This window comes from Amblyraja radiata, chromosome 4, assembly GCF_010909765.2.
Source record: "Amblyraja radiata isolate CabotCenter1 chromosome 4, sAmbRad1.1.pri, whole genome shotgun sequence".
Taxonomy (NCBI): Eukaryota; Metazoa; Chordata; class Chondrichthyes; order Rajiformes; family Rajidae; genus Amblyraja; species Amblyraja radiata.
In genome coordinates, this window is record NC_045959.1 from 20,663,582 (window position 1) to 20,690,724 (window position 27,143).

Here is a 27,143-nt window from a genome sequence, read left to right on the forward strand (position 1 = left end):
GGTCCCGGGGGAACTACAAATAATTTTCACTTCATTATCTTATTGAACACTGCAGCTTTACATTATTTTTGATTTTCTAACTCAATCGTCATAGGCAACACATTTATATTTTTGCTTTGCCGAAAATACCAAAATGTGGGAAACAGTTTCAAAGCAAGTAGGTGGGCACATTGGGGCTACAATGGCTTGCATAACTTAAAAGCTGTTTATAAGCAGCCACTCAACATCACATAATTCAGATGCCTCAAGCATGGAATAAATTATCTATCCTGCTGGTTATTTATGATATTAATTTCTATTTCAACTAAACAAATAACCAAAAAGTTAATGGAACTGTGTATTTGCACATATATACATTTCTTTGCACGGTAGAAACTGCAATTATATGCTTAAAATAAAAGCAATTACTTGACTTCTTGGTTCGCAAATACAGCAGGAATTTACCCTTTCAGATTTGTTTGCACCATTATACAGCTTTGGATAACATAATGAAGGATAAATTGCTCCTTATCAGTACAGATTGTCAAGCACATATTAACTGGAATTTCAAACAGCTGGACTATAAAATACTTCTAATGCATGATTTTAATCAGTTAGCCATATGTGTTTTGCAAGAAAGCTCGACATTGTGAATACCATTTTCATTTTTGTATTCAGGCTAAAGATCGAGAATACTAATGACTCATTAGCTGGTCTGGTTACTTCAAGTAAGTTATCTTTTGATCACCAACTGCCGTTCGGTTCTTGATTTGATCACTCCTGAATTTAATTGCTCTGCCAGTGGCAGATATGCCTTCAGCTGACAAGGACCCAAGCTGTGGTGTTCTCCCTCTCAACTTCACCATAACACCTTCCTTAAAGCTTTTTTAATTTAAAACCTCCTCCTTCAAACTTTCCTAATACCTTCTGTAGCCCTCTGAGGTTTTGCATGATACTACAGGTGCACAACCTTTTATCCGAAGATCCAAATAACGAAAACCTCCGAATAGCGGACATTTTTTCGGTCCTTGAAGAAAGGTCCTTGAAAACGTTCACCGAGGGCGGCACAGTGTATCGTGAGTCTTGCGTGGGAACTTTTTAACTCAGCGGGCAGGCAGCAGCAGATTGTCGCTCCCTTCAGTTTCACCCCACCTACACCCCTCTGCTTCCCGGCCATGTGTGTGACCCCTTCCCTCCCCAGCTCCCCGCCCATTGCACCGGCGCGGGGGCTTTGCACTGTCTTCACGTCGGCAATGCCAGCAGGTCAGTGCCAGTCACCGGAGACGTCAGGACCAACGGGACACCGACCCCCAGGCCCACTGCAAGCACGGAGATCCCAGAGACCCACAGCCAGCAGCAGCCCAGCCCCGTTCCAACTCCAGAGGAAAACTGCAAACTGGCCGGAGACGTCAGGACCACCAGAAGCTGCTCCCCGATGGGCCGCTACGGCGACAAGTGGCAGTTCGCCCACAGCCCGAGCTGTGCCCCCTCATCGGGACACCGACCCCCAGGCCCACTGCAAGCACGGAGATCCCAGATCAGCAACTCCAGCCCAGCCCCGCTCCAGCTCCAGAGGAACACGCTCCCCGTATGGGCAGAAGCTGACGGTGTGCAAGGTACATCTTGTTCTTGGGGTCGCGCAGCTCGGGCTGTGGGCGAACTGCCACGTCGCCGTAGCGGCCCATCGGGGAGCGGATTCCTCTGGAGTTGGAGGGGGAGGGGGAGGGGGGTATTGTGCTGTTTGATCGCCCCCTACTATCCCAGGGACAGGGAGACAGGACGTTCACCGAGGGCGGCCCGCAGAGGTGACAGCGGAACCTCCGGTCAGTCCTGGAAGAAAGGGGAACTAAATCCCCTTCATAAAAGAGAAGCGGAGGGTATATTGCCCGGGAGGGTATATCGCCTACCTGGAAGAAACCGGACATTTTTTCCAGGATGTCGTCTGCACACCAAAGCTCACCAAAGCTCACGTTTGGCGCCAAACGCACGTCGCCTCTGCTGTACACGGATATAAGAGTGTGAAAATGTCGCCTTAGGCCGCCTAAGGGCATGTAGCCCCGCTAGGGTGACATGAGTGCGAGAGGTGATTCAATGCTGCGGTCACATTTACAAATTCAGGAATTCATTCAACACACTGCATTTCATACAGACATTTATTCTGCAAGAAAAAACTACATTGAAGACTCAAACACGCGACCCAGGAACTGCCGGGATCAAGGCGCAAACTCGCGACCTTGCGGATATGAGCCGAGCACTCTACCACTGAGCCAGCCATTAAAATCTACGCTAAAAAATTTCCATTCCGAAGGCCGACAAATTCTGAATTACGAAAAGTGTCTGGTCCCAAGGCTTTCGGATAAAAGGTTGTGCACCTGTACTACCATAAACTGCCCTGGGATGTTTCACTACATTTTGATGTGCTGAACAAGATATTACCACATCCTCCATTACTGTACATTGATTGATCATTTGCTCCGAATATCATGCCGTCCAACACCTTAAAACCTGATGCTGTTTCTTCCATTTCCAAGCAGTAGGCCACCGTTCTTTTTATTGGGAATCCTTAGTTCAGAATACAGGCAATAAAGATGATTCTACTTGTTCCTAGATTAGTATCGGATGTTAAAATTTATGCACACCATCTCTCATCACAGGAGTTAAATAATTTCAAGGGCACGTCAAAGTAATACTGTACAGAAAGCGGCTCTTCAGCCCAAGTTAACTTGCAAGTCGAATCGGTAGTAAGGAAGGCTGATTCAATGCTAGCATTTATATCAAGAGAACTGGAATACAAAAACAGAGATGTAATGCTGAGGCTCTATAAGGTGTTGGTCAGGCCGCATTCTTGATTTAGAACGGGTGTCAAGGGTTATGGGGAGAAGGCAGGGATTAGTAGCATTAGGCCATTTGGCCCACAGAGTGTACTGCTATAACATGAACTTGTGAACTCATGTAGGCCGAACAAGATGCTCCATTTAAGTTTGTCCTATTCGCCTGTACTTGGCCCAAAGGTGCAGAGGGGGTTTTACCAGAATGATGCCTGGATTAGTAGTAATATTAGGGAGTAGTTGGACAGACTTGAATTCTTTTCGCTAGAATGTTGGAGCTTGCAGGAAGACTTCTAATGGCTCAGTGGTGTTTTATTGTCACGTGTGTACTGCACATGAAATTATTATTACATAGATCACACATGCACAAATTGCCATATTTTGGTGCCATTTACAAAAAGTCCAAAGTCTGATCCATGTGCTCGATGTAGTGGAGCGATTCCCGATCCAGACAAGTCCTGGGCTGCTGCTGGGCCTCCTCTGTCGTCCACGAGTCAATGCCCCTCTCCTCACCTGACTGCTTCTGCGCCCCAGGGATGCCTCCGAGCAGCCAACCTTGATAGAGCTGGAGACAATACCACAGTCCCTCTCCTACCGGCCTACACCTTGTGTCCGTCGTTGCCAGTTGCTCCCTCCACCTCGACTCTTCAGTCTTCAGGGCCGAGCTCGGCGGTTATCAAGCATCCTCCCAGTAGGCCACAACCTGCCGGATCTTTCTTTGTGGCGGCTAGCCAGGTCTGCTGTCATACGTGCTTGGCGTGTCCGCTGGGGCCTTCCTTCTTCTGGCCCCGCAGCGCATCCCGGGACCTCATGCAATGGTCATGGGTTGCTGCAAGCAATCTGGTCGATAGGATGGATGCCATATAGATCTTTTAATCTAGTTTCCAGGTGGTAACTTGGGACAACGACCTACACCATACTCGAGCCGGAGTGCTTTGATTGAAAAATACTGATGCTATCCTATAGGGCATATTGGAAAACAAATGTGTGCAATGATGCGCTCAGACTACCATCAGTGTGATAGAAGTGTATAAAATTATGTCATAATTCATTCAGATAAGACATTCAGAACCTCCCCCTCCCAAGATGGAAAAATAAAATGCTAGCAGGCATAGCTTTAAGGTGAGAGCGTCAATGTCAATGTCACTGCGGGGCAAGTGACAATTTATTTATTTTTACACAGAAGGTGGTGAGTGCCTGGAACACGCTGCTAGGATGGTGGTTAGGCAGATACAATAGTGACATGTAAGATACCCTTGGATAGGCATATGGGTATGCAGGGAATACTTCAAATTTAGATACTTCAAAAAACCCATGCAACATTGAAAACACGACTACCCATGCAAAAAGCCAAGCTGACTGTTCCTAGTCAAACCATGTCTTTCCAAATGAGTGTATATATTATCCCTCACATTCTGATCCCTTTACTCTAACAGGAACATGCATATCTTGAAGTCTCATCAAAATATTTTAAAAGCATCCCGCATTCCAGATGTCATTTTGCCTGCAAACAAGCTACTCCAATCAACCTTTGCAAGTTTGTCTAATACCATGAAGTCAGCCTTGCCCCAAATTAGAATTTCAAGTTGTAGATCAGCTGTGTCCTTTTTCATAACTAATTTAAATCTAATAGAACTGTGGTCGCTGCTCCCAAAAGGCTTGCCCACTGACATTTCAGTCACTTGCCCCACCCAATTCACTAAAAGTAGGTCAAATTTTCCCCACTCCCTTGCAGAGCTCTGTGGGGTTAAGTGTTTTAGTCGTTGTTCCATTGGCAATGCCGATGCTTATGTACAAACTAATGATGGGCCACTTGTACTCAAGGGTGCAGTAAAATTGGGGTGAATTTTGTAATCAATAGTAAGCATGATTAGCTCACCTCTTGACCTTGGAAACAAAATAAAATATGAATTTGCCATGGGCAATCATGTCTGTACAACTTGGTAGAATTCTTTATGGCATGGAGCTTCACATTGGAAGGTGCATACTGCAGAGTAACTAAAGGATACCCAGCTCAAACTGAGAAAAACTGGCAACTGTTAAAATAATTAATTATTGAAAACCTTAGAGAAAAAAGAATGTCTGCAAGATTCAAAAAACAAAAACATACAACTCAAATGTTGCAAAGTCATTAAAACACAAAAGAATCTTGAAAAAATCCAAAAATCTTAATTACCCAAATTAAAAGGCCATTGAGACTCCAAAGAAAACAATAATTAAAGGTGTACTTACAAATCAAATCTTATTTGTTGCTCAAGAAGTTCATTTTCATTCAATTTAAGGGATGAATGCCACTTGTATTGCCTTAGACCTAGAACAGAAATCTGTGATGCCAGTGGAGACATCTCAGTTTTCTCTCCCACAGGTGTCTCCATGAGGAGCACTGACTGTCATGGACTTCCAAGTTTCCCACATTCACATGCATGGAAGTTTCATTGGGCAGTGAATGCTAATGGTTTCACTGTCATCACTCCTCAAGATGTGGGCTGCTGTTTTCCCCCCGAATACACAGCAACATCTGCAACAATGTCAGCAATGCTAAGCAGACACTTGCTTGACTACTTCTGTAAATAGCTCGTTCTAAGCTCCCTAGTTTCAGTCAATAAAATACTGAGTCAAGCACTTGCGCTACTAAATTTTATTTTGGAAAACACAATAACAGTTCTCCACTACAATACCTAACCACCGCGGATTCGTAGGTTTAGGCCTACGAATCGTAATTCGTAGGATTACTCGTAGGTTTAGTCGAAGTAGGTCGTAGTAGGTCGGCATGTCATTCGTAGGTAATCGAAGGCAATCGAAGGTAATCGAAGGTAGTCGAAGATTGTGTTAGTATAGTCGAAGGTAGTCAAAGGTGGTCGTCATCACTCTCCACTATTCGGTGTCCAATTTCCCCGAAGCTAGTCGAAGCTAGTCTTCAACATAGTCGAAGGAGATCGAGGGATATTGAAAGAGGTCTTCTACATAGTCATAGGAGGTCTTCTACATATTCGTAGGAGGTTCTCCACGTAGTCGAAGAGGTCGTAGGAGGTATTCTACTTCAGCGATACACCGCGACCATGACACATTTTTAAACTCTCCTAAACTCGCAAATTAGGTCCCTGCAGAGGGACAGGCCCTTAACTAATACAATGTATCTGACGAAGTTTCTAGATGGAAGTTAACACAGATGAATTATGCAACATGTGCCTCAATATTCAAGAAACCCAGACAAGGCTCAACACTTAACCCAATCAACATCTAGCAAAGTAAAGCTTTGCAACATTATTTACAATGTGTATGTCTGGTTTGCATTCACCCAATCCGTTCCATGCAATTTACACCTAATTGTAAGAATCTGCAGATGTTCCATTCTTTCCCTGCAGCTCTTATCTTGGCCACAGACAAACTGGCACCATTCAGCAGCTTGGCCCAGTTCTGTAAAAGGCACATTTAAATTGACCAAAATGGCCTAGCAGCACAGAAGCCTTTACTCAATGTTAATGTCCTGGCAGCTCCAATTTGGCCAGAATTAACACTTCAATACTGCAGCACTCTTTGGACAGATATGACAAGTATGCACTTAACAGCATGCTCTAAACCTGGTCAATCCACAATTTGGGACAGTGGAACAAAACTGAAGGTAACTCGATTTTCATAAAACTATTGTGCCTTAGTCTCATACAAAAAAAGCATGTTAGAAGGAGCAGTACAAAATAAATTAAGCATTTGGGAAACGATACGATAAACTTTATTCATCCCCGAAGTAAAATTGGTCTGCCGACAGTCACAACACACAAGGTACACAAAAACTTGAAATTAAAAGTGAAAACTAAAAGAAAAAGACAAGCGAATGTTGGCTGGCTGCCGGGTGCACAGCGCCTTCACCGGAGCAAATGAACAAACAAACACAGACCTGGGCAGAGGATTCTTAACTAGAGTGCCCCCCCCCCCCACACTGGGTCCCCCTTTGTTCTCCCACCGTCGCTCACGGCTGTCCCCATCGTCTTCCCCTCCCCCCTCACGCACATCGACCACGAGGCCCCACCGCCACTAACGTAAGCATTATACTTACACCCAATGCTGGCAGCCTCTGTGTGCAACAAACAGCTATCCTTAGCTTCCAGTCCGTTTCACCATCCAGTTGATCAGTACGAATGAAACATGAACCTTGAAAAACAAACATTAATTTCTGATTATCCTTAGCAGTGTAAGCATTTATTTAATTCCCACAGACTTTTAGCCAAAAGACAAAATTAAACTTTATCCCGTATTCATCCCAATATATGTGGAAATAGCTTTTGTTTTTAAAAAAACAGCACCGACCTTCCCTTTATGTCATTCAAGTTGATGAATATTAATCATATTTTGACAGAAAGCTAAGAACATTTATCCTGAACTGCAAATATTCAAAGACAATTTCCCAGCTACTTAAAAATATTTGTCAGGTCACTAAGGGCCCGGCATTCCACAAGTAATTGCAGAGAAATTTGAACATCAGAAAAAAAACATGAAGTTTATGCACACCAAACCAAACACATGTTATGATGAAGAGAAGATATTGGAATATAACATAATTCAATATTATCTCTGCAAACATTGGAGGTGTGAGAAAGATATATCTTCAGGTGCAACTACAGTAAAACCAAGTATTATACAAAAAGCATTGGACAGTTCTGGGTAGACAAAAATGCTGAAGAAACTCAGCGGGTGAGGCAGCATCTATGGAGCTAAGGAAATAGACGACGTTTCGGGTCGAGACCCTTCTTCAGACTGATGTGAGGGTGGGGGGGGGGGGGGAGGCGGGAAGAAGAAGAGACGGAGACAGTGGGCTGAGGGAGAGCTGGGAAGGGGAGGAGAAAGCAGGGACTACCTGAAAATGGAGAAATCAATTTCATACCGCTAGGGTGTAAACTGCCCAAGCGAAATATGAGGTGCTGCTCTATCCAATTTACGGTAGGCCTCACTCTGGCCAATCTAGGAGGCCCAGGACAGAAAGGTCGGATTTGGAATAGGAGGGGGAGTTGAAGTGCTGAGCCACCGGGGGATCAGGTTGGTTATTGCAGCCCGAGCGGAGGTATTGGACGAAGTGATCGCCAAGCCTACGCTTGGTCTCACCGATGTAGAGCAGCTGACACCTAGAGCAGCGGATGCAATAGATGAGGTTGGAGGAGGTGCAGGTGAACCTCTGCCGCACCTGGAAAGACTGCTTGGATCCTTGACCGTTCTTGGTGTAATTGTTTTGGATTTATTGGAGAGATTTGGCAAAAGCATAGAGTTTGCTCAGCTGGTAGCAGTCTTTACCAACTCTTGCTATTCGCTCCTGGAACATCCAAAAGCAAAGGAATTACTCTGCGATTGATTAGCATCAGTGGATTGGCGATGTTCAAAGAGGCGATGTTCAAAGACTCGCAAAAGAAAGAACATATAAACCATAGTTGTTAATGACTTAAGAAAATGCATGGAGGAATGTTTCCTCCAAGATCATCTGAGTGTTTCCAAACCAGAAGTCTTGGATGAACCAGGAGATTTGTAATCTGTGTCGAAGCAAATCTTGGGCATTCAAGTCAGGCGATGCAGGATCATAAACAAAGTCCAGGTATTAGCTCAATAAGGCCACCCGAAGGCAAAGAGACACTTTTACACTAAACTGGAGGCTTAGAGGGATGTTCATCGGTTGTGGCAGGCCTTGCATGCCATCACTTCCTACAAGGCAAAACCAAGTAGAAGTGAAAGTACAGGCGACAGCAAAGCATCACTCCTAGACGAGGTCAACGCTTTCTAGTCACAATGAAGGGTGGACATCGATATACCTTCTGGACCCACAGAGACACTAATCTCAGTCACCAAGGACGATGTCAGAAGATCCTTCACAAGGGTGAACTCCTGGAAAGCATCCAGCCATGGTAGTGTATTTGGCAGTGTTCTTAAAATCTGCATGAACCAACTGTTTTAAATGTTTGCAGTCATCTTCAACCTCATTACTAAAGTCAGTGTTTCCCATCTGCTTTAAAATGACATCAGTGATACCAAGAAGAGTAAAGGGCCTGTCCCACGAGCATGCGACCTGCATGCGGCAAGCACGACCAAACCGGAAGAGGGGGGCCGCGTGGAGGTCAAGGGATCCCCATACAGGGCCAGTTCCACCAGCATGCGCCAGCAGGCGGCGAGCGCGACCAAACCGGAAGCGGAGGCCGCGCGGAGGTCGAGTGAGTGACGTGAAGTTCGCGCGTGACGTACGGCGTCGAGACACTGCGCACGGAATTTTTGAACACGGTCGGTTTTTCGGAGCCCCGCACGATGTCGGGACCAGCTCCGCACAACTCCATATGGCTCCGGCGATCGAAGTGGGACCGGCCCCGCGAGGCCGTACGGCGCAAGCGACCACGTTAGGTCGCGCTTGCCGCATGGAGTCGCATGCTCGTGGGACAGGCCCTTAAGATGGCATGCCTCAATCATTACCCACCATTGGCACTATTGTCAATAGCTATAAAGTGCCGCCTTACTAAGGACCTGGACCCACTACAATTTGCCTCCTGCCACAATAGATCTCCAGGGAATGTGATCTTGCAGGCTCTCCACTGCACCACTTGGACACTAGTAACACATACACCAGGCTGTTGATCATCGTAAACAGTTCGGCATTCAACACAATACTATTCAATCTCATCACCGAACACCACACTGAGTCTCTGTGCATTCCTATGTAATTGGATCCTCAACTTCCTCATCAACAGACCATAATCAGTACGATTTGACAACACATTCTCCTTGATAGCCAGCAACAATAGAGCACCACAATGCTGTGTTCTCGTTCCTCTACTCTACTCTAGTGTATCTATATGTAGCCACGACACAGCTCCAATGCTGTATCACTATTGCTGGAGCAATAACATGTAATGCTAAGTCAAAGTACAAGAAGATCTGATTGAATTGTGGCAGAACAAAAATCTTCCTCTCAAGATCAGCAAGACTAAGGAGCTGATTGTTGACTTTTGGAGGGAAAAGCACAAATCTTTGTTAGGTTGCTGGTGGAGTGTTAACTGCTTTAAGTTCCTGGACAAGCACTTCTCTGAAGATCTGTCCTGGCTCAGCACATTGATCCAATCAGCACATTGACGCAATCACAAATAAATCGCATCACTGGCTTTACTTCCTTTGAAGATAGAGGAGATCTGGGACAAATACTCTACCAAACACGTGTAGGGCAGAGACCACACTGACTGGTTGCATCACGGCCTGATTAGGCAACTCGAAAGCCCAGAAACTAAGTGAGACCACAGTGTATGGCACACTGTCCAGTCCATTACAGGTACTGACCTCCCCGCCATTTGAGGCAGTGCCTCTACCCAAGGTGCTGCCTCAAAAATGCATCAAATATCAAATACACAAACCACCCTGGTCACATTCTTATTTCGCTACTATTGTGAAGGTAGTACAAGAGTCTGAAAACCATGACCAACAGCCTTTTCCCCTAGCAAAGGCCAGGCTTGAACACTGTGCACTAACCTCTGCAACTATGTTCTTCAGAGTAGATACGATGAACTGTAGATGCTGGTTTACAAAAAGAGGAAAGGGGCTGGAGTAACTTAGCGAGTCTAGGCAGCATCTCTGACGAACAGGGATAGGTGATGTTTTGGGTTGGGACCCTTCTTCAGATCCTATGAATTTCTATGAACTGTGTCTTTTGTTACCAATGGACTTTGGTAATTTGCACTTATGGTTACGGATAATATTATTAATGTATAGTATTTTTGATTTTGTATCATCTGCATTTTACAGGCCGATTGACCTGCAGTAAGAAAGAATTTCAACATTCCATTGCCGGTACATATGACAATTAAACATTTTTGGTATCAGAACATGACTTGCAATTTACTTAATGTAATTGTTCAATCATACCAAATATATGGCCTTAAAATTGATTACACAACAGCACAAAGTGTAGAACGAGAGAAAATACAATAATTAAATGAATAAGTCTGCTATCTTTAAACCTGTAACGATTAACTCAGCAACAAAAGGGAATCTGGTAAATTGAATCAGAGAAAATTGGAGGCTCATATGAGGCAGAATGTGATATTAATGAAGAAGTGGATGGAAAGATGCTGATGCAGCAAATTCGTCTTAAAAAGGGAAAGATAAAAATATAAAATACTGGAGACATTCAGCAGGTCAGATAAATGGTTAATGTTTCAGGTCCAAAATCCTTCATCAGAACTCACTCAGCAAATTGTTTTCAAACAGATACTGATAAACTGCATTATTATATTGAAAATAAATTAGCTCCTTACCCAAGATGGGTGGTATATTGAAATCAAAATGTGAAAGCTTGCTAACTCCCATTCATTGTACAAGGCAATCGTACTTTACAAAACCGTGGATTTGCCAACAGTACTGTGGTAAAAACTTGAACAATAACTGCAGGCATAGAGAAAGAAAGCCAACACATCACACAAACCATTCACAAAACAATTAATATCATGGGTGGCATACAAGCAGCACAATGTGAAGGTGCTAACCAGCACTCATATCAACAGTTCCTGGTTGTCATTATTCAAATTTGCAAAGGTGACAGTGGGCACCATTCCTATGAAATGAACACCCACTATGACAGCAGCCAGTGGTTAATAATTTGTCACTGGCACTATGATAATGCAACAGATACGCCAACAGAAATATTTCATTTTGTTCAGTTGTGCAATGTATTCAGAAGTCGCCAAATGTTAAGTTGTGCAGAAAATAACTTGCACCAGTTGTGGCATATAACCATTACAAGTCCAGCATTTAGCAAATTCCAAAGTGTACCAAAAAGATTGTAAACCTGCTCAATAGAAGGCAAGAGTCCTCATCACAAAGCTCTATTGAATCAACGAGCACCTATTCCACAATTTTTTCAGAAACACATGGAATTTTGCTTCATAGTGATATGCCCACTAAAGACTAGGTTTTGAAGCAGGGAACTCCTCTAATACCCTCTCTCAATAATGTGCCAACAGTACAATATTTCCCCGTCATTTGACTAACATGGCTTTCAATGCAGCCACGCAGCTGCAGAATGGCTGCACAAGTCCATCTTCAGTAATCTTTAACAAGGTCTTAACTAGCAAAATTATTATATATTTTAAAGTGATTAGTATCACTGCACAAAGATGAATCAACTTTTGGCACTTTCTCCTATCATCTCAGCATTTTAGCCATGATTTACTTTCCACTAATAGCAAATAAAGCAACGTCAAACTCTGAGGTTATCTTGGCTGCGACGACACCAAACAAAACAAAAAAACAAAAATAAACGTATCAATGTCTCAGGAAGTGATTTTATAAGTGAGTATCTTAGTTCTGTTGATAATTCTCTGATAAACTGTAGATTGAATGCTAAATATGAAAGAATGGGTTCTATAAATTGAGTCCACATTTCAACACATTGCAAACAGCAATATCTTTATTGTACTTTCAATTATATATTATGTTTGAATTTGCTCCATCCCACAAACCAAAATTAATTTAATTACAAATTTTCTACACTTCAAATATAAAATTTCTTGCATATTGTTAATATTGTTCAGCTTAAAAATACAAATCAGTCATTATTTTCACAAAGTACAAAATAATTTCAGAAATTAAAACAAAAGGTAGGAACTGCATAGCAGGTTCTTTGACCTTTAAGAGGGAAATTAAACTTCAAAAGTACACTCTACAACAAATTAAATAATTCCAAACTAGTTTTTCTCTCTCCAGATGTAACTAACCAGCCATCCATCCACATGCATTTTTGTTACTTCTCATCTAATTACAGGTTGGGGATAAAATACTGCAGGCCCTTGAACCAAGAATAAAATCTAGAACACTGAAACAACTTAGCAGGTTAAACAGCATCTGAGGTAGCAAAAGGTGCAAGTTGATTTTTGAGGTGAGATCCTGTGTCAGAACCAGTATCAAACAAAGGTAGGACTCCTATCAGATATCAATGCAGTTGTTCACAATCAATCAATTTTCAAAATGCATCATTCACAGCTGATATAGCCAGTGCTGTAGGCATACTATGAATCTACTATTCTTGTGCTGCAACAATAATAAAGCAGAAAACTGCCATACGCAAGAGTGAGTGCTAGTGCAAAACAAATGATTTCAAGTTACCTAGGTATTTTTCTCAATTACCACCTTCCTAAAACAAATTATCTACTTGCAATGGCTAATTTGATAAAGCCATGATCCATCCGACTTTTATATACCCTCATATGTTAAAAGCAAATGAGACGTTATGATGGACGGCAAATTCATGGCAAGGTAATTTATTAATAAGCATCCAGCTGTTCAGTAACAGTTGTATGCTGAAGCTTTTCAAGAATTACTTATCTAAAGTAACTTAACCAGTCATCTAAAACATGGCAATATTACAGGCAATTCAAGCTATGAAAGGCTGACTTTGACAGGGATAATAACACACCTACTTAGTTACACAAGCGGTAATCATATTTCATTACCATTACATTAGCTTATCTAGGGAAAAGAGTTGATACTGCACCATCATAAACCTTTCATGTACTGCTACTGATATTCAGTCCACCATAGCAGTTTCTGCTGGCTGCTGCATTATAAATTGAATTATTTGGGCACTTAATATACCAGTCTCTCAATACATGGTTTTCATTTTGAAATAGAAACCATATTAAAAGCAAAAATTGTGAACTGAACTGTAATTTTTTCATTTTAAAGTCAATTTTGTTTTTCTAACTAAAAATGTCACTTAAGCTGACAATAATAATTATTTTAATTTCATACTTTTTAAAATACCGACACGTGAAATAAATAGTCGTTATTGTGGTTAACATGATTACAAATGATATACAAACGCATTAGAAATAGACTAGCCTTGACAGAAAGAACAAGGAACAGTATACTGTGCAATGAAAGGCAGAAGGCAGCCTGACAAGTTGCCAACAAGTACATTTTGTTTGGGTGCCCAAGTCCGGATGAATTCTGTGTCACAATCTAAGTACCTGGATCCTGATGTAAGTAAAGTCTAGCAGAACTACATGTTTTATTCATAAAATGCCTGTATATTTAGCAGCTTAGTGAGCTAACTGCCTGGAAGGACATGGTTGATAGAAGCACCTGAAACTAAATCTGACCCAAAGGTGGCATTTTCACACAATACAATTTCCAACAAGCTTGCACACATGTCTTTGCTCAGTAATTGTATTTCCACTGCGCATGGTAATTTAATAAATGTTTTATTTGTAAGGTTTAAAATCTGCATGCAACAGTCGTAAAAGGTGGCTATGAGTTACAATCTATTATATATTTCTAACGAAACAACCAATATCATTGATAGTATAAACAAAAGAATGGCACAACACAGAGCAGAATTTAACATCCAGTGATGCGAAATAGGGAAACTATGGGTCGAGTCTTTCAAAAGCCCACTGCAGGTACGCTCCTTTATTTCCTTATCCGAAGATAGACTAATCAGATCAGTAACTGGGGATATTCTCTATTGTAAGCCATGTAGCTCTGTACACCAGAGGGGGTTCACAGCAACGAATAGACAGTTCCCTACCCAGAGAATAGCAGGAAGAAAAGGTTGCTCTGAATTCAAGAGAATATCAAACAAGATAGGAAGGCTGGAAGGCAAGAAGATGCATCAGCAGATCCAACCACACAGTCCCACTCCAAAGTCAGAAATTCCCGCCTTCATTTCCAGTCTCCATCCTGGCTGTCAGTCAAAGCCAGGAGCAGCTGACATCCACAGTGGGCTGTCTAAACTACACCTGTGGGTCTAGCTGTGGCAATTGAAATTTTGGCATAATGAGCTGGCTTGGATACTCACCAGCAAAATTAACAAAGGGCTTCCTGGAAGGAATTTGGGGGTGACCTGCAGAGAAGTTGGTTGGTAAAGCCTAGGAAATCAACCAGTTTAGTTAGCAACCAGCAATTTGAGCGGAGCGTGCTTAGGAGCAGAATGAGCCACTTTGATTGAAATGGCCCTGCCTACAGCTGGTGGCTAGCCTTCCCTTCATTTCACACAGCTGATAGGTTAGCACACAATCTACAAGCTCCTTGGGAGTCCAGGCCCGATGTTCTGAGTTGGATAAAATAATGATACCATGTTTTATTATCTTTCAGGGAAATTTTCAATTACAAATTGGCAGCTGCATTTATTGTAATTAATGTTACTAGATTTTAAATATTACATTATTCTGAAACAATTAGTAGATTAACAACATTTTTTAAAAGCTGCAGATGTTGGAAATCTGAATTAAAAATGCCAATGTTCGAGCACTCCACATATCAAGCAGCATTTGTGGGAAGCTTAAAAAGATCTTTCATCAGAACTAGGATAGAAAGCTAATGTAATACAAACAAGGTGGAGACGGAATGGATAGGACAAAATGGGATCTCTGATAAAGTGAGGCCAGGATCATCATGGAGATAAGCAGTAAAATATGTCATTTGTTCAATGGGTAATGGATGCAGTTAGATAGAAACTGAACTGAGTGCAAAAGCGTGAAATGCATAGCTGTGGAGCACACCTGGCAGGTCACGGTGAGAAAGTGAGTGATCCATGGTGGTACAATTTGAAGTTAGAGTTCAGATGATTGCAGTGGAAGAGACTCGATAAACGATGAAGTGCTGTTCCTTCAGGTTATGCTGAACTCATTTTAACTGCGCCCAAAGACCACAAACAGATAAGAAAGAGTGGTGCAGGTTGGAGAATTGAAGCCAACACGCAGCTCAAGGGACCCCTGCTAACTCAATGCAAACGCTTTGAAAGGTGTTCTCCTAATCAAGAGGGGGCCATATTACAAACACTGAATGCAATTCACTAGATTGGAAGAAATGCAAGTTAATTACGGTTACATCTAGAAACAATGTTTGAATACTTGAATGGTCGAAAGGTTATGGTTGAAAGGACAATGTTGTGTCTTCTGCAATTATATGGGAAGGTAATACCTGGGAAAGTAGGTTAATGTTGTTTTATAAAAGTAACAGGGCTCATCGAGAGCGATGGAATAGAAATTCAAAAATATGTAGATTGCAAAGAATCTTACCGAGTGGTCATAAAATGGAATTTGTTACTTCCAGGAATAGTCCACATGTAAAATATAGATGGATTTATTGCAAAGCTAAAAAATAGTTGAAGGAAAAATGTGTATTAACCATGGAGTTAGGAAGAAGCTGGAGTGAAGCTCAAGTGCAGTAAACACCAGCATGGAATTTCAACCAACTTCAGTGTTCTAGCTGTGTTGCTTTTTATAAAAAGCAGCCAACCAAACAGCAAATATTTGTTTTTTCATTTGTAACATTATGTTACAAAATGGCAGAAAACAAGATTGAAAAGTCTTCTCCAGCATAAATGGAGTTCTCCAATTAGTGATTTTAGCAGTTAATCCACTCTTGCAGATTTCTATACTCAGATAAACTCCAAAATTCCCAAATCAGGTTCTGGATACAAGATAATCAAATTTGAAAATAAATGTTTCATTTCAGTTCCTCATCCTCCACTTATTTACTGACTTATGCATGCTGTACAGCAGATCTGCTTTTCAACTTCTACCTGCTCTGCTCAAAGTCACCACTAGGAAGCATGCAGTAACAAGTTTAAAACTACTCCCCACGTTTCACCTCCATAGTAATTCCATTCAAATTCATTGCAAAAGCATAAATGCTCACTGTTACCATTGTCACCAATATTTATCTGCATCCTCTATGAGAGAGGCAGAGGGAAGAAATGTAATAAGGTACATAAAGACATATTTAAAGTTTCACCCCCAAGTAATATATTTATATATAAATGTGCATAGAAAATATAATCCACTTCAGTCAAGTGAATCAATAAATCAATTAGAAAACAAAATGGTTTGGAAGCTAACTGGTATACGCGCAAAAGTATTTTGCATGGAATTTCATGTAAACTGACTGGTCTGTTAGGAAACACTGTTCTCTTTCAATGGCCTTGAAACCACCCCACCAATCTTCTGGCATCAATTCAAGCAGGGGACAAAGCATTTGTAGTTATGCAAAGCCAATTAACAACACCTTGAATTCATTGCCCTTCCTTACTAAAAAAAACATCAGAAAACTTATTCTCCACAACAGTAATTCCCAGTCACGGTTGACTGTTGAGTCTGTGAACTAGTCCAAAACATGCACAAAATCTCACAAATCCCAGTGCAACATATCAACACAAAACCTTTCAGCAACAAATAACTACCAACTTTATAACTAAGTCTCCACCTTCTGCCAACCACTCCACCAAGAAATAACGTCTTGGTGATTTCAATCTACAATGATTTTTCATTAGATCTCAGAGTTCACTAACCTTACTCTTCCATTTCCGACTTTGCTAAATACAAGCATTTTTCACACAGAGAGTGGTGAATCTCTGGAACTCTCTGCCACAGAAGGTAGTTGAGGCCAGTTCATTGGCTATATTTAAGAGGGAGTTAGATGTGGCCCTTGTGGCTAAAGGGATCAGGGGGTATGGAGAGAAGGCAGGTACGGGATACTGAGCTGGATGATCAGCCATGATCATAATGAATGGCGGTGCAGGCTCGAGGGGCCGAATGGCCTACTCCTGCACCTATTTTCTATGTTTCTATATAAGCCTTTGCTCAATTAAACAGTCTAACCACTCCCACATTTCTATCCACAATTTTCAAAAATGGTTGTCTTCTGCCTTGCTGAATACACAAATTGTGACTACGGTCTTCGTTCAATCTGTATAACGTTTTCTTGAATACAACGCTTCATTTCTATCATATCATCACTTTTCTGTTATTGCCTCCATCTCTGCAAGGTAGAAAAGTTGGATTTTAAGTGGCAATCAACTTACTTTTCAATTGTCATATCCAGCTCAGGCAAAGTGAATATTAATAGTATCTCATTTACCTCAGCCAACATTGGCCATTCTCCATGATTATGCTATACAGTAAAGATAACCACTACTTTTTCCTGTGATTAACCACATCTTTAAAGTCTTGTCCCCCAACTCTACCCTCAAACACCAGATTGAGGGGCACACATTTTTTCATGTTGCTGTGCAACTGCAGCCTTTCTCAATACCATCCCGTGTTTGACCCATGCGCCAAGAGCTGGAGTGTTTTGAGCAATGAAAGAGTTTACCCATGCTAACACTCATCCATCTTTACTTTCAGTTTAATGTCATCATCCTTAAAGGGCCTTTTCACGGGGCGAGTTGACGCAAGATGTCACCAGAGTGAAGAGGTCGTGGTCCAGCACGAGTCTCGCACGATATAACGGCAGTAGATAAAGAGTTCCCACGGTACTCGGCATTTATGTTATTCGTGCGAGTTACTTGGCCGTTTCCCGAGCTGTCGCGTTAAATCTTGAATGAACATCGTGAACTACACGTGACACAAATGATGTAACTTTTTTTTTCACACACTATATATATCCTCCCTTGGTTGAATCGGCTCAAATGTCTTCTGTATTATGGCAAGAAAGTAAATTGCAACGTAGCCATCAAAATGTTTGCAACTGGATTTTAAATGAATGGGAAACTTTTAAATGGAGGAAAATAGTTTTTATAAATTAATAACTTTTGTATGGCGATCATTTAAATGTCTAAACTATGGTTTATCCCAGGCGCTATTCATAAAGACGAAGCTTGCACATATGCATATAAAAATCTTACATGTGCACACATTTACCAGTCAACTTTTCAATTCGTGAATTCGTTTTACTTTTATAACGGGAGTGCCTTTATTAATCTATCCAGTAGTAACCACAGATGCTGTGATTCCAGTACTTGCTTTGATTTGTAATGCTTCAAACCTAACTTACTGGCCGAATTGCACTTTATGATCTTCCAAGGTGGTGAAAGGCGCCACGTAAATGCAAGTTCATTGGCAGTATATGGGCAGAGACCCATTGGCAGGAATGTGCAAGTTTACTCGGAGCTTGCATTAAAAACGTGGACGTGAATGCAAAAACGATGTGAAGGAAGGACATGACCTTTTACAGAGAGGGTGTTTACTGCTGCCTCGCAGATGATCCATCCCTGCACCGTGATCTGCTCCGATCAGACTAGGGGGGTAGGGAGGTGGCAATAGGGCCTCTGTCTCCAAATGGGACAGAGCAGCAAGAAAGTGCCTGACCTGCAGAGTCACAAGGAGGAAGAGCAGGGCGCAGCAGCACAAGCAGTGCAACCAGAGGCATCTCCTGCCGCTGCTGCCGCTGCTGCTGCTGCTGCTGTTGTTGTTGTTGTTGTTGTTGCCGCGGCGCCGCTGCTGCTGCTGCCCCCGCGCCCACGGCTCCTCCCTCGCTACAGTAACAAAGGGGGCATGGTCCCGCCCACCTCGCCCGCTCCCATTGGCCCGCCCGCTCCCTCCCCGACCCCTCCCTTTGTGACGTCGTCGCCGCCTGCCTGCGAATGGTCGCCTCCGCTGTCAATCAACCGCCCCCCCCCCCTTCTCCCCACGTGACCCTTTCGGTGGACCACCCACCCTCTGAGCTCCTTCTGGCTTGCTAGATGGGTCCCTATTTGCTCAGCCGCTTGCACGCCAAGCCCACATCTGGCAAGCGTGCCAGGCATGCACAGGGGTCGGAAGAGCAAGACAGTTATCTGCATTAATTGAGAATTCTAACCATATTTGTGCAAAGTCATGAAGTAATTGGGCACGGAAGCAAGCCCTTCGGCCCAACTTGCCCACGCCAACTAGGGTTGACAACTTTCTCACTCCTAAATAAGGGTCAAAGGGTCAAAATAAGGGACAAATTTGCCGACGGCAATTCGTTGACCGAGCCGGTGGGCCAGCTGAGGAGTTTTGGCCCGGGCACCGGAGAATATTCGGCACCCCATCCAACTCATGAACCGATGATCGGCCATGAGAAGGAGGGCTGGAGGTGTCGGCGGTAAGCGAAAGTCTAAAGGTCGAACAGCTGGCCAGGCTGCCGAACCTTGCTCACCCTCTCCCTGCTCCAAGGAGCCCACAGGCAGTGTTATCTGTGGCATCTCCTGTTGCCTCTCCACCTGTCTCTCTTGCTGCGTCTCCTCCTCATTCTCCTGCATGGCAAAAACATCTCTGACCAGCTTTACCCCCTTCCTTTGAGATTTTCTGGGAGCCATCTCTGCAAGTGTTCCTGTTAAAAAGATTATCCAACAATGACAATTAGGTGGGACGTCCTCGAAGGACACATGTTCCCATGTGTCCTTTTGAGACCACCTTTTTTAGTCACCCTCTGTCCCCTCTGTCCAGCTTCCGGGTTTACCGTTCGCAGGAGTTCCCACGCGCTATATCTCTAAAATCTGAAGTTATGTAATGTCTAAAGGAACTGCAGACGCTGGTTAATGCTGGTTAATATGCACAGAAGGACACAAAATGTTGGTGTAACTCAGCAGGTAAGTCAGATCTGGGAAGAAAAGCTTAAAAAGCTGGAGTAAGTCAGCGGGTCAGGCATCATCTCTGGAGAAAAAGAATAGGTGACGATTCGAATCGGAGCCCTTCTTCAGACATCCTAATCGGAATTGAGTCTGAAGATGTGTCTCGTCCCGAAACATCAGCTTTTTTTCTCCAGAGATGCTGCTTGACTCGCTGAGTTACTCCAGCTTTTTGTGTCTGTCTTCGGTTTAAACCAGCATGTGCAGTTCACTCCTTACACGGGTCTCTGCACAACATTGATTGGTAGCGTTCCGGACCCCTGGACCCGAGGACTCCGACCTGTATCTCTCAAAGAAGTACATGTGAAAAATATCTCACGGACCATAAAAATGCGTAACCTTTCAGTAAAGTCCCTTTTAAAGTCCCTTTTAAAGATTATAGTTATTTTCTTGAATCTCATTAACATAACTCATGAATAAGTTGATGTCCATATGCGGATGTAAATCTTTATTTTTATTTATTTTTTAAATTCAATCCCACTGAAGATAATATGTAATCACCTTCTGTCCCCTCTGTCCAGCTTCCGGGTTCACCGTTCGCAGGAGTTCCCACGGTACCCGCAAGAGTTATTACGGATATCGCACGGATATCGCACTGGCCACTACGTTCATATAATGTTGCAATACTCAACCACAAGTGTACAAGTCACTCTTGGAGAAATTCCAATTTTCTTGAATTTTCTCCCGAGTGACCAAGTTACACGATGACCTGCCGTTAGCGCTACGGTGGTCCACGGTGGTCCACGAATGCCGCACTGTTATCGCACGAGGTTCCCACGATGTTGAACTCTGGTTAACTCTTGCGTCAAGTCGCCCCGTGTAAAAGCCGCATTAAACTCAATAACAAGACTTAACTTCCACAGTGAAATACACCTGAGCGAGCTGATTTTGGTCATTTGCTCCCCTCTTAATTTCTTCCCATCTGTACACACCTATTATGTTTTTCTAATTCTACACTAATGCCATATATCCATTTCATAAATGATCTCAACTTTCTGGTCCCATAGCAGAAGCGTCCACGTCGCGGGACGAGAAACTGGAAGTATCCCGAGCTAATTCTGCTACCACCATCATCTATTGCAACAAGTGATGGCTCCCACTGATTGTCGCCGGAAGCTTGCCTCCTTTTCAGGACAGACGATGACAGCGACGTCAACATTTGAAACATGGAAGATGGACACGAAAGAAGAAGACTTGCTTTCTAGGATGTTTATCCATCGATTATACTCCCTGATGGCAAGCACATTCTTTCTTAATTAAGGAGACCAAAACTGCACGAAGTACTACAGATATAGTCTCACCAAATAGATCATATTATTGTGGTAGGATGTTCTTGCCTCTCTGCTGAAAATCTTTTACAATGAAGGCTGACATCCCATTTGCCTTTTTAACTGCTTGCTTTCAATGAGTAGCATTCAAGGGCACTTTATACTTTTGTACATTACTTCCTTATTGAAAAGCATTTAAATAATACTATCTTTATGTGGATAACACTTTCATCCATGTTTTCCTGAATCTGCCACATATTTGTCCACTCATTCAGCTTGTTTAAATTACCTTGAAGCCTCTTTGCATCCCCCCCCAAATTGTAATTCCACCCACATTCATATTGTTCTCAAACTTAGAAATACTACATTCTGGCTCAATCATCCAAATCATTGATCTGTTGTAATTATCAGGCATTTATTCCTGCAACACCCCTTCAATCACCACCCACTACCCGAAGAAAAAGTTATTCCTATTTCCTGTCTGTCAACCAGTTTTCAATCCATCCCAGTATATCACTATCAATCGTCACTCCCATGTTTTAATTTTGCAGACTATCATGTGAATTTAGACCTAGGAAAAATCAAAATGCACTACATTTACTGGTTTACATCATCTGTCTATTAGTTACTGACCACAAAAATCTCTCAATAGGTTTGTCAAACAGAATTATAATTTCATAAATCAATGTAATCTTTCTCACTGGTATGAAGAGGCCAAGGGATTATTTTAAAGGTTTAAAATAAAGTGATATATGGTTAGACACAAAAAGCTGGAGTAACTCAGCAGGACAGGCAGCATTTCTGGAAAAAAGGAATGGGTGATGTTTCGGGTCGAGAACCTTCTTCAGATTGGTCAGGGATAAGGGAAACGAAGGATATAGACGGTGATGTGGAGAGATATAAAAACAATAAATGAAAGATATACAAAAAAGTTATGATGATAAAGGAAACAGGCCATTGTAAGTTGTGTGTAGTGTGAAAATGAGAAGCTAGTGTAACTTGGGTGGGGGAGGGATAGAGAAAGAGGGAATGTCAGGGCTACCTGAAGTGAGAGAAATCAATATTCATACCACTGGGCTGTAAGCTGCCCAAGCGAAATACGAGATGCTGTTCCTCCAATTTGCGTTTAGCCTCACTCTGACAATGTAGGAGACTGAGGACAGAGAGGTCTGTGTAGGAATGGGAAGGAGAATTTAAGTGTCCAGCAACCGGGAGATCAGGTTGGTTCACGCCTGCTGAGCGAAGGTGTTCCGCGAAACGATTGCACAGTTTCCATTTGGTCTCGCCGATGTATAAGAGTCCGCATCTTGAACAACGGATACAGTAGAGGGCATTGGAGGAGATGCAAGTGAACCTCCGCCTAACCTAAAAGGACTGTTGGGGTCACTGGACAGAGTCGAGGGAGGAGGTATAGGAACAGCTATTGCATCTTCTGCAGTTTCGGGGGAAGGTACCTGGGGAAGGGGTGGTTTTGGTGGGAAGGGATGAGTTAATCAGGGAGTTGTGGAGGGAACGGTCTCTGCGGAAGGCGGAAAGGGATGGAGATGGAAAAATGTGGCTAGTGATGGGATCCCGTTAGAGGTGGCAGAAATTTTGGAAGATTATGTTGTATTCGACGGCTGATGGGGTGGAAGGTAAGGGGGACGCTCTGTTGCAACTCGGGGGGGGGGGAGCAAGGGTGGAGTTGCGGGTTACTGAGGAGACACGAGTGAGGGCCTCACCTATGATGGGAGAGGGGGACCCCCGTTCCCCAACGAATGAGGACATCTCGGATGTTCTAGTATGGAAACCTCATATTTGGCGCTGATGCGGCGTAGACGGAGGAATTGGGTTAGGCTCTTTGCAGGAAGCAGGGTGTGAAGTGTAGTCGAGATAGGTGTGGGAGTCAGTGGGTTTGTAATTGACGTCAGTCAATAGTCTATTTCTTGTGATGGAGACTGTAAGATCAAGAAAGGGGAGCGAGGTTCAAGTAAATTTGAGTGCAGGATGAACATTGGTGGTGAAGTTGATGTCAAAGGAGAAGAAGAAACAATGGGTCTGCTAATGCAGTTGTGTTTGTGGATTTTGGGGCCTTATGCCTAGAGGAGCTGGTCCTCACCCTCAACAACTTCTCCTTTGACTCCTTCCACTTCCTCCAAGTCCAAGGCGTAGCTATGCACACCCGCATGGGCCCCAACTATACCTAGTTGCCCCTTTTGCGCTCAGACATGCAGATCATTGGACACTGGGGACTTAGTAGTTGTCCATCCCAATTTCCATAGCACCTTTTTACTACTAATTTCCTTTAATACTTCCTTTCATCCTTTTGGCAGCCATGCATTTCTGGGAAGTTTTTTGCATCCTCTTTCCCGAAGATGAACCAGAGTGTTTAATTTATTTGCCATTACCTTCATCCCTTTTACAAATTCTCTCATTTATGATTACAATTGTCTTCATTCTTATTCGATTACAAGAATGTCATAAAAAAGAATAATGATATCAATTGTAGGTTCTTTTGTCAGAAATGAGAGAATTTATAATGGGGAATAGAGGAATGACAAAGCAATTAAACACTTTGGTTCATCTTCAGGAAAATGAATGCAAATAATTTCAGTTTTTTTATTAGCTAAGTATTCTTTTCTCACACCGAGCACTTGATTGGGTTTATGCTTATTGCCAATTTCTTTCTCTATTCTGTTACCTGTTTAAATGCACATTGTTACAAAATGGAGAAAAATTCACAACCCCAGGAAGAAAATGTTTTTTTAGGATTGAATTTATGTCAAGGGCTTTTAGCGATTATCTTGACATTACTACACTCAAGCGAAGGTGCTTAGTGATGGCACTGGTATCACAAGGAAACATTACAAATCTAACTGATGTGCAACATGAAGATTAGCGGCCCCAGCACCTACCCCTGTGGAACACCACTAGGCAGCCAACCAGTGAAAGCCCCTTTATTGCCACTTCTGAGGCACTAGAAGCAACGTTCTTAATTTGCCGAAGAACAAATGACCATATACAGGAGAAAAATTAAGGAAAAGTATGGGAAGACTAATTAGGAATTGAGAAATTAATTTTATGCACAAACAAAAATGGAAAAGACAAAATTTACATTGATTTCTGCATGGCTCACATTCCCACTTCATAAGCCACACAAGGTTGCATCTATTCAAAACAGGCATTGCATTTTTTTTTTAATCTGATGGTTTAACATTAGAAGATCATAGATAAATACCAGCTATGGTCAGTCACATTTTTTTCTTAGTCTAAATATTATAATAGTTATATATGAAATATTTAACATTAAAATCCATGTGCAGTCACATGTTGAACATTCCATAAGCCAATGTATTCCTACACTCTCTGCTCTGAACTATTACAAACATAAATCCTCTTTAACAATCTATTTTCCATCACACTATTTCACAAGGGGCATTTCAAAGTGATCTTTACCCTTTCTGTCAATGGTTGCCCTCATCCATCAATTTCATACAGAATTATACCACAGATCAATGCAGTTCAAGACCACTAAGCATTTTGTGGCCCTTGTGTATGGTAGACTGCACAGATATTCATTTAATACAGATCTCAAGCTATGACATGTATTGGTCAGATGCATTTCCTCCCACTTCAGCAGTTAATTCCATCAATAACTCATCTTACGAGTTTGTTTTGGAAATGGTGAAAATAAAAATTCCAATTAGTGCTATGTCAGTTCTTACCAGACAATACTGCGGTAGATACTAGACAGCTGGATAATCAACACATTCTCCAAGCTATTTATAAAAACGCCATCTCCAATATATTGCCGAAATAACCTGCAGTGGTTGCTTGCAAACTACAAATGATCAATGAATCTTTCAAATCTTTATCTTGAAAGAAACATGACTTGGAAATGTGAATTGATGGAAACTGCTTCACCAACTGTCTTCCAGTAGCAAAGAAATAACTAATACATTAAAAATGTGTATTATAATGCGTTTGTATTGTGTTGCTACAGTATGCATTTCAGGACAATACATTCTCCTCAAAATATCCTAATTAAAAGGATGCTGAACAAATTGATAGCAAATGGGGTATCATTCAACATTGCATAAATGGTGTGCACCTCAGAATTCATAAGAAGCTGATGCAGTTTTAGTTGCTATCACCAGTCCAGAGGATGATGTGACTGCATTAGCATGTAATGCCACCAACATTGTTGCCCTGGGACAGACTGGATGAATATCATTTTGGAGAGCAATTTTAAATTAAGCAAATGAATTGCCTTTTCCCCCTAGAAAATCTGCACAAGATGTAGCAGGCATTGAAGCCTGACGTATATCAACTCCCCCACTAATATAGAGCTACAAGCAAACCAGTTTGTTGTAATAACAACTTCAGGCTATAGTCACAGCCAAAAAAGTGTACGTGATTTCCAAAAAACACCTTTAATGCCCATTACAAACTGAAATATCTGTATTCCACGTAAAACTTAAAAGCCAAGAATTCTCCACAGGAAAGTGGATAGGACATCCAGATGATTCATATTACGTTGACCATCTTGTGTAGTATAAGAGAATAGCCGGTCTCATCTCATTGGCTTCAATATCTTCATTAGTAGTAGGCCCCCCTCGGTCATGACTGACCATGGGTGATGCATCCTAGTTGTTGGCTGCTTGCTCCAAACCTCGGCTGGAGCAGCGTCGCTTGTGGCTGAAGAGACCAATGCGGGAGTGACAGTCTCTGTGGCAAAGGTCACATTTGTGTGTGGTCTCTGGTTTGTTGAAGTTACTGTGCTCCTTTCTGCGTGCCCGCTTGTCTGCTGCTGCGTTCAACAGTTTCGCTTTCCCCGTTTTGAGATGCTGGTTCAGGGTACCTCTCCATGTCGTTCGGTCAGCTGCAAGGATCTCCCTGGACTTCATATCAATGTCGAGCACCTTCATATCTCTATTGCAGACATTCTTGTAACGTAGCCGGGGGCGGCTGATGGTTCTCCTCCCAGATGTCAGTTCTCCATAGAGGATGTCTTTTGGAATACGGCCATCCTCCATGCGGTGGACATGGCCCAGCCACCTGAGTAGAGTGTACACACTCTGTACTGTACTGTGCTCTGTACTGTACTGTACTGTACTGTACACACTCTGTACTGTACTGTACTGCGCTGCCTGAGTAGAGTGTACACACTGGGAAGACCAGTGCGAGACAGGATCTTGGCGTTGGACACTCTGCCTTGCCAGGATATGCCCAGGATATGGCGGATGCTTCTCAGGTGGAAGGTGTTGAGTCTTCTCTCCTGCCTGGCAAATGTAGTCCATGTCTCACTGATTTTAATATCTTCATTAAAAAAGGCATAAATGGTAGCAATATTTAAAAGAATACCTATTATATATCTATATGATTCCAACCTTCCAATCATAGTGACCTGAATACAGAGGTGCAGACCAAGGAGCTAAACGGGATCTCAAAAGGAACCAAAGTCATTCGCTATTCATTTCTGCAAATATAGAATGAAATAGTTGAAGATCTTTCTCCAGTTTCTGCTGCTTATCAGCAAACAATGGGAAAAAGAATATGAACATATACTCTGAAAAAAAAAAAAGTGGTACAAGATTTTCATGAGATCTGTGAAACATTCATGGTCAACTGTGGAGATGTAGCAGCACATTAATTCAAGACTGAATTTTCAACATTTGCATGAAAAAAAGTTATATTTCTACA

The 27,143-nt window shown here is 42.4% G+C and overlaps 1 protein-coding gene across 3 annotated transcripts in view; it reads right to left on the bottom strand.

Annotated features, from left to right (window-relative positions):
* atp9b (ATPase phospholipid transporting 9B (putative)) overlaps nucleotides 1–27,143 on the bottom strand; it is a 341,291-nt gene that overhangs the window by 189,323 nt on the left and 124,825 nt on the right. For all 3 annotated transcript variants that reach the window (XM_033019057.1, XM_033019056.1, XM_033019058.1), the window contains one exon: nucleotides 6,862–6,956. In XM_033019057.1, the coding sequence (XP_032874948.1) occupies nucleotides 6,862–6,956 (95 nt within the window). The remainder of the gene's footprint in view (nucleotides 1–6,861; nucleotides 6,957–27,143) is intronic.